This window comes from Dipodomys ordii, unplaced genomic scaffold (genome assembly GCF_000151885.1).
Source record: "Dipodomys ordii isolate 6190 unplaced genomic scaffold, Dord_2.0 Scaffold42, whole genome shotgun sequence".
Classification (NCBI taxonomy): domain Eukaryota; kingdom Metazoa; phylum Chordata; class Mammalia; order Rodentia; family Heteromyidae; genus Dipodomys; species Dipodomys ordii.
The window spans coordinates 1,418,170-1,426,913 of NW_012267258.1; the positions used below are offsets into that span (position 1 = coordinate 1,418,170).

Below are 8,744 nucleotides of genomic sequence, written 5' to 3' on the forward strand. Positions count from 1 at the left end.
AAAAAAAAGAATTTCAGACTTTACAGAAAGACATAAAATGAAAAGTTATTTTTCACATACAACCAGTCCTATTGAAAAGAATAATACTGTTAATATTTGTCTGTTATTCTTATTAACATATATGCAAATATGTATATCTTCCCACCCTTGTCCCTCCCCCCATCCAAAGGACTTCTCTCCCTACATTCTGTGCTCCTATAGCTCCTTTTGGTTTAACTTTGCTCTAGGGGACTTTTTCACATTAACATAGGCCTCTCTTGTTTTTAAATAGCTGCAAGGAATTTGTACTAGGGGCAATTAGACAACCTCCTGTTGACCGTGTGTACTAATGTAAATACTAGTTTAACAAATATGTTGACATAAGGACACAGTTTACACATTTATGGCTGTTGGATAAGTTTTTATTGGATATGTATGTACATATCCAATGTATACCTGAAGCTTTGATGGTATTAAATGACCCTTCAGAAGGTACCTCCTCCAGTATACAGGATGTTCAGTTTCCCAAATCCATTCCCACACCATATTAACAGTGAGTGAATAGGTAAAACTGGTACCTTAAAGTACATTCTTTAGCTGGAAATCTGAGCACTTTTTTGTATAACTGGTTATATTTGTATTTTGGTTTCTACATGTTGATTATCTTGTTTTTCTTACTGATATTTTTTAAACTGTCACTCTATCCAGGTGTTGGGAGCTCACGCCTGTAATCCTAGCTACTCAGGAGGCTGAGATCTGAGGATCACAGTTCATAGCCAGACTGGGCAGGACCAACACATACACACACACACACACACACACACACACGTCAGCAATTTTATTGATTAGTAATCATTAGCACAAGGAGAATTAACCTTTTGTCTATCATCTTTATCAAACACTGTATCAAGTTTTTATTTTATTTTATTTATTTATTTTTGTCAGTCGTGGGGCCTGAAGTCTGGGCCTGGGTCTGTCCCTCAGCTCTTCAGCTCAAGGCTAGTTAGTGCTCTACCACTTGAGCCACAGCACCACATCCTGCTTTTTCTGCTCATGTGGTGCTGAGAAATGGAACCCAGGGCCTCATGTATGCAAGGCAGGCACTCTACCACTGAGCCACCTTCCCAACCCCTTATTTTTGTGCCAGTGCAAAAGCTTGAACTCAAAGCCTAGGCACTGTCCCTGGGCTTTTTTGTTAAGGCTAGGGCTCTACTATTTGAGCCATAGCTGGTTCCATGCTGGTTAATAGGAGACAAAAGAGATTCATGGACTTTCCTGCCCAAGCTAGCCTCCATTGTGGATCCTCAGGTCTCAGCCTCCTGTGAAGGCTAGGATTAACAGGAAGGAGCCCCTGGCACCCGACTGTTTTTATCTTTTTTGTTTGTTTGTTTGTTATAAAGGTGATTTACAGAGGGGTTACATAAGTCAGATAAAGAGTTCATTTATTTTTGGACAATGTCAGCCCTTCCCTTGCTCTCTGTTTTTGCCTTCCATAACTTGTACAATTCATTTTCCACATAGTGTCTAGTAAATACCACTTCTGCATTTGTTCACCCTTTGTCCTTCCATTTGTGTGCCCCCCCCCCGTGCCCTCTCAGAGACAGAGAAATGAACAGACAAGAGGAAGAAAACATAAACAGCCCCAAAGAAAAAACCTCTAGTGTCCCTTTCCGGGAGTTCATTTCAGTAAATATTCTTTTGCATGATCAGATGCATGCACACAGTGCTGCGCCTTCGTGTTCCTCTCCCGTGTGTGAATGCTTACAGTCCCTGCTTTCATTCTTCAGCTTTGATTAGTGCTCCAGCCTCTCCTCCTGGACTCCGGCTGCCACAAAGGCAGCTGATTCCCAGCCCGCCTCGCCCGTTTCACTCACCGGCCGCAGCACTCTGTGCACCTCTCGGAGAATCTGCTCGGGGTTGCGCACGGAGCACAGCACCAGGGTGCAGACCACCACGTCCACCGAGCCGTCGGCCACCTCCCGCATGTCCTCCCCGGCCGCCACCACGAAGCGCTCGAACTGCAGGTGGCGGTTCTCAGCAAGGCTCTTGAACAAGAACCGCTCGAAGTTGGGGTTGGGGTCGATACAGGTCACCCTGCACCCGGGCGGGTAGAACTTGAAGTTGGTTCCCGTGCCGCAGCCCAGCTCCAGCAGGGACAGCTTCCCCGAGGGCCCCGCAAACTCCTGCAGGTGGCCAAACAGCTCCTGCTTCCGGCTGGCCATCTGCGTGTTGTACATCACCGAGAACCGCGACAAGAAGTAGGGAAACCATCTTTTGCATATCCAGCTCCACAAGCCCAGAAAGTGCAGGAAGTACATGGGGAAGGTCACGATGTAGACGACCAGCTGAAGGATGAAGATGGCGAGCGCCATGGCTCAGGATACGGGCAACACCGCAAACTTACACAAGTCTCCGAGCAACAACTGGAGACTGAATTAATTACCCAGGCGGGCGTCGGGCCACACCCCCGACAGAGCCACTGGCCGGGCCGGAGCCCCGGAGAACCAATCAGCTCGCCGCGCTGGGAAGACTCCAACTAATCAGCCTCGCGCAGGATTGCAGACTCCCCCTGAAGTTTTCACCAGGCGCAGTGAAAGAGTCCCAGCTTTTCCTTAAAAGGGAAATGAAGTACAATCCTTTATTCCAGATCTCTTCCTGTTTCCCCTTCTCAGAGTCGGGATGGTCCACCCTGGCTGCTTCTCTGCTGGAAGTCTCCTTTGGTCCCATGGAGTTTCACCCCACCCCACTGTGTCCTCTTCTCGTCCTTTACGAACTGAAGAGTGTGGGTGGAGCCCGTTTAAAGCACGACAGAAAAGCAAGCTGCCTGCCCGCGCTCCTTTATCTGAACTGTCCTCCAAAGGGCTCCTTCACTTTCTGGACACCATTACTCCAAGCCCCCAGCGCGTGTTGGTTGGTTGGTTTTTGCTGAGGAAGTATTAATAAGTCTGCCTGGTCACAGCCAACCAGAATTCCCAGTTCCACAATCTAGGTTGAGCTTTCAGATGTTAATAATTCAAAAGCAGGACTATGGTTTTGAGCCTCCCCTCTTTCAAAGGCTGGTTCCTAGTTTTTAAACTGTGCTTGAGGGGCTGGGAAGGTGGCTCAGTGGTAGAGCGCTTGCCTTGCATGCCTGAGGCCCTGAGTTCGATTCTTCAGCACCACATAAGAAAAAAGCCAGAAGTGGTGCTGTGGCTCAAGTGGTAGAGCGCTAGCCTTGAGCTGAAGAGCTGAGGGACAGCGCCCAGGCCCAAAGTTCAGGCCCCACGACCAGACCCCAAAAAATAAAATAAACTGTGCTTGAAAACACATGACATGGAGAGTGTAGACAAGTAAAATGACACCCCAGAAAGGAACCCCAGTGCTCAGGAAGAACATCTGCCCAACAAGGGAGACCTTGAGTCTAGTCCAGGCTGGCCTCAAACCATAATCCTTCGGATCTAACCCTACTGGACAGCTAGAATAACAGGTATGCACCACTGTGCATGGCCTAATAATAGGATTTTTATATATGACCCTAATTATGTCGAGGTAATTCTAATCATGAAACACTTGAATTTTACCTTTATTAGGGGCAGCTTTAAAATGGTTATGTGATTTGTAGTCTTCTGTAAATAATGGTGCATAATATTATTGATTTTGATTTATTGAGTTATCTTGCTTCCCTGGGATAAATGTCACTTGGTCATGGAGTGTGATCTTTTCAGTGTGATGTTGGATTTGGTATGCTACTATTTGGTTGAGGAGTTTTACATCTTTTTTTGTTTGGTTGGTTCGTTAGATTTTGGTCAGTCATGGGGCGTGAACTCTGGGAGTGCTGACTATGAGCTCTTCAGCTCAAGGCAAGTGCTCTAACACTTGAGCCACAGGACCACTTCCCGTTTTCTGGTGGTTTTATTGGAGATAAGAGTCTTATGGACGGGCTGGGAAGATGGCTCAGTGGTAGAGCCCGTGCCTTGCATGCCTGAGGCCCTGGGTTCAATTCCTCAGCACCACATAAGCAAAATGAAAAAAGCCGGAAGTGGCGCTGTGGCTCCAGTGGTAGAGTGCTAGCCTTGAGCTGAAGAGCTGAGGGACAGCACCCAGGCCCAGAGTTTAGGCCCTATGACCCGGACCCAAAAAAAAAAAAAAAAGAAAGAGTCTTATGGACCTTCCTGCCTTGGGCTGGCTTTGAACCTGAGTAGCTAGGATTACAGGCGTGAGCCACCGGTGCTGGACCTTGCATATATTTTTATTGACTTGTAGTTTTCTCATAGTGGACTTGTGACTTTAGTATGAGGGTAAGATCTAATACCAAATGCTGACCTGAAAAATGGTTTCTTGTGGGGGAGAAGGATTGTCATTCTTGTGTGTGAATGCATGCACTGGTCCTGGGGCTTTACTTCAGGCCATAGTGTTATATGGGAATTCGATCAGTGAGATATAGAGAAGCCAAATTTTATCAGGTCAAATCAGGAGTCTTTTTTTTTTTTTTTTTTTCGGTCGTGGGGCTTGAACTCTGGGCCTGGGCGCTGTCCCTCAGCTCTTCAGCTCAAAGCGAGCGCTCTACCACTTGAGCTACAGCGCCACTTCCGGTTTTCTGGTGGTTTATTGGAGATAGGAGTCTCACGGTCTCTCCTGCCCGGGCTGGCTTTGAACCGCGATCCTCAGATCTCAGCCTCCTGAGTAGCTAGGATTACAGGCGTGAGCCACCAGCACCCGGCTAAATCAGGAGTCTTTAATAGAAAGCTAATGAGTGCTGGCAGACTAGTGTCCCAAAAAACCTACAGTACCAAATGTTAGCATAAAGCCTTTATAGGCAAAAGCCATAAAGCCTTTATAGGCAAAAGCCATATCAAGGCAGATTCCCCCATGGTATAGAGACTAGCAAAGCATGAGAAGCAAAACAAGCTAGTTATAGGTTAACTAAGGAGGGGAGTTAGAGTTTGCTAGAGGTTACTGGGGAGACAATCTGGTAAAGTAGACTCCAGGAACCTTCCTGGAGTCTAAGAACCCATGACATATCTGCAGATCTTGGAACGATCTATGCCCTATCTATAGTTCTCAGAATTGAGTGATATATCCCTGTTACCTATTAAGATGTTAAGATAGCAGTGGAGACAAGATGGCATTGCTTAGGCCCAGCATCCACCTATGTCGTTCCCCACTGATTTTATGTACCTGGCATCAAATAATTGATTCTTCAGGGAAGAGGGCTTTACTGGGCCCTTATGATCATGAGCTTTACCAAGCTGATATGATTTTGAACAAAGTTTATAAAACAATTGAGAAGGCATGGGCCTACAGTGAGACCCAGAAGAAGTAAAATTAAGGGCCCCATGGCTGTAGAACTGAGGACCAACTAAACAATTTTTAGAACCAATTCTGGAAAATTTCCAAACTCTTCCCCCTCATTTCTGTTTTGTCTCACTATAGAAAGGCTCTCCTGGGGCTTAGTGGTAAAATGCTTGTCCAGCGCCCTGCGTTCGATTCCTCAGTACCATATAAAAAAAGCCAGAAGTGGCGCTGTGGCTGAAGTGGTAGAGTGCTGGTGTTGAGTAGAACCTCAGGGACAGTGCCCAGGCCCTGAATTCAAACTCTAGGACTAGCAAAAAAAAACCAAAAGGCCAGATCAAGATCAGCCGGTGGGCCTATAAGCCATTTTGGGAGCCGGTGGGTGTATGCACATTCTTGAATAGCAAATAGGGTGTCATGGTCCCTTCCTGTTAGGTATAGTCTAATTCCCCAGGTCTGCCCAGTCTGCCAGAAGAATCCTGGGTATTCCTTGGCCTAAATTGTAAAGGGTTGCATTTTCCTGCCTGGCATGATGAAGGGTAGGTAAGATGCCAGACTTGAAGGTAGAGGTCTCCTTGTACCCATGTATGCTGGAGATGGTGTCACAACCCCACCAGGGACAAAAGAACTCTCCTGAATTTGCACATTAAATATTAAGCTTTCCTGGCCCTGGACAGATGTAATGTCTGTAGGCTTTTGTCCACTGACTCAGAGCCATCGGCCGCTACCTGCACCCTCTCCCCTTCCCCCATGGGAATGGTTAGGCTTCTGTCTAAGAGGAATTATTTCTTCAAAAAGGTCACAGAGGTCAAGTTGGAACTCAACCCCTTGCCATAAGCCTGTAATGGTGAGGTTAGGGACAGGCTGTGGCACTGTCTCCAGGACCTGTTTAGGAACCTCCTGCTGAGTTGCCTTAAGGAAGCATTGTTTAGCCAGTGTTTCAGAGAGGATCCCGGGGAATAAGGGAGGGGGGCTTCCAAACATTACCCTGTAGGGAGTACATGCAGTTTTTAATAGAACCAAGGGTAAAAGATTGGCCCAAATTTCACCAATCTCTAAAATTAATTTAGTGAAGGTTTCCTTAAGAGTTTGATTCATCTGATCAACTTGCCCTGAAATTTGAGGCCAATAGGTACAATCAGTGTTTTCCATTAATGTTTAAGACTTTTCTCACCTGTTGGAAATTTTTTGATATAAAAGACAGACCATTATCAGAGCCTAAGGTTAAATGCAAGCTAAAGCAGGGTATAATTTCATGTAAGAACTTTTCATCACAACATTGTTGCCTGCTTTGAGAAATTCCTCTACCCACCCTGAAACAATGTCAATGAGAACTAGGAGACTTTTTTTTTTTTAATTTAGAGTCCTGGGGCTTGAACTCAGAGCCTGGGCTCTGTCCCTGAGCTGCTTTTGCTCAAGGCTAGCACTCTATCAGTTCAGTCACAGTGCTACTTCCGGCTTTTTTAGAGATGGCCGTGTGCTTGTGGGCTATGGCAAAGGCATATCTACTGTCTGTGTAGATGGTCACAGCTTTAGCCTTTGCCCTCCAAAGGGCCTGTCAGAGCAAGTAATTCTTCCTGTTGAGCAGAGGTTCCATGGGGAAAGGCTTGAACCCAAATGACTTAAAGTCACCACCATAGCTCCTGCGTGACTTACCCCCTCCTTCACAAAGCTACTGCCATGGGTGCAGAGCACTGCCTCTGGTTCCTCCAGTGGAATGTCAGTCAAATTAGGACAAATAGTGTGAGTCAAGTCCATCACATCTAAACAGTCATGTTTAGCACAGTGGGGGGCCGGGCGCAGGTGACTCCCGCCTATAATCCTAGCTACTCAGGAGGCTGAGGATCACGGTTCAAAGCCAGCCTGGTGGGGAAACTCCGTGAGACTCTTATCTCCAATAAACCTCTAGAAAACCAGAAGTGGTGCTGTGGCTCAAGTGGTAGAGCACTTGCCTTGAGCTGAAGAGTGCAGGGACAGCGCCCAGGCCCAGAGTTCATGCCTCACAACAGACAAAAAAAAAAAAGGCACAGTGGGTTGTCATCTGGCAGGAGGCTGGCTGGATTTACTGCCTGGGTTTTGTTGAACTGCATACCAGGAAGGTCTAGCAGCAGGGCCTGACATTGAGTAATTCTAGCTAGCTAATGCGATCACCCCCTCTTATCACACTCCTTCCCCCACAAAAAAATAGCCTTCCCAACAGTTTTCCTTGTTTCAGCTTCATAGTTACAAGCAATCTATTTTGACAGAATTCAACCTCGTTTGAACAATTTCATTTTGATAATAAACTCTTAATTATCATTTATTTGCATAAAATACATATTTAACTGAATATGTTGCATAAACTCTAGGAACGTATTCTAAATACAGAGTTATATTTATAAACTAGAACCATCAAGTTCTTTCAAAGAGGCCAAAGTGCCAAATTTACAATAGTATCTATAATTGTTTTTCTAAATGATATTCACATGAGACATCTAAAGTAAGCAATTAGTTGCTACAAAGAATATGTTCATTATGTAGAATAGAAAAAGGGACACCATATAAAATAAAAATAGCAAAGGCTTCAGAATGTCTTCATGTTGCTGCTAGAAAGATGATAGATCCTAATAGAACAAGGATCTGAAAGGTGTCTTTAGTGCTTGCCTGGGAGAACTGGTGTGTCAGCCACTGTTGGTAGAAGGATGGCCCACAGTAGATACCAGGAAAATATCTTCGGCCACAGCCATGTCCATAACTGGTAATTCCCATGACAAAAAACCTCTTGTATTCTGGTAAGTAGCACATTAATGGTCCACCGCTATCACCCTATCAAAAGAGTCCCAAAATAGTGTTACTTATTTCTAGCACTGTTTTTTTTGTTTTGTTTTGTTTTGTTTTTTGTTTTTGTCGGTCGTGGGGCCCTAAACCCTGGGCCTGGGCACTGTCCCTCAGCTCTTCAGCTCAAGGCTAGCACTCTACCACTTGAGCCGCAGCACCACTTCTGGCTTTTTCTGCTTATGTGGTGCTGAGGAGTTGAACCCAGGGCCTTGTGCATGCCAGGCAAGCACTCTACCACTGAGCCACTGTTCTTTAAGCAGGAGTAGAGCTGGGATCAATTATTTACATTAAACAGATATGTAAGCATTCAGTTTATGTATTCCTCCAAGTGAGAGCACAGATTTTTATCTCACACAATAGACTCACATACAGACTGTAGTAACAGAATTAAGTGTAGGGTAGGAAGAACAGGGAGACAGATGGCTTCTTGGCAGAAAGACTTCCTGGCCATAGATATAATACCCCCCTTTAGCATGTTAATGTAATGCTTTAGATCAATAGATTTTTCGTTAATTATTCCAACTTAAGCAGGAGGCATGCAGCCTGTCCAGTTGTTTGGAGGAACCATATAAACTGGTGGATAAACTTTTGTGCATAGTTTTGAAGTAGAATACTATAATGAAATTCTTTATTATGCTAGTACTCAGGCTTGAACTTGGGGCCTGGACACTGTCTCT

At 45.4% G+C, this 8,744-nt stretch overlaps 2 protein-coding genes across 2 annotated transcripts in view; both read right to left on the minus strand.

The window, feature by feature from the left end:
- Mettl7a (methyltransferase like 7A) overlaps positions 1–2,503 on the minus strand; it is a 26,358-nt gene extending 23,855 nt beyond the window's left edge. The window contains exon 1 of the mRNA XM_013018735.1: positions 1,854–2,503. Coding sequence (XP_012874189.1) covers positions 1,854–2,351 — 498 coding nt within the window. The 5' untranslated portion in view covers positions 2,352–2,503. The remainder of the gene's footprint in view (positions 1–1,853) is intronic.
- A 5,321-nt stretch (positions 2,504–7,824) lies between these two features.
- Tmprss12 (transmembrane (C-terminal) protease, serine 12) overlaps positions 7,825–8,744 on the minus strand; it is a 12,131-nt gene continuing 11,211 nt past the window's right edge. Inside the window, exon 5 of the mRNA XM_013018688.1 lies at positions 7,825–8,055. Within this exon, the coding sequence (XP_012874142.1) occupies positions 7,825–8,055 (231 nt within the window). The remainder of the gene's footprint in view (positions 8,056–8,744) is intronic.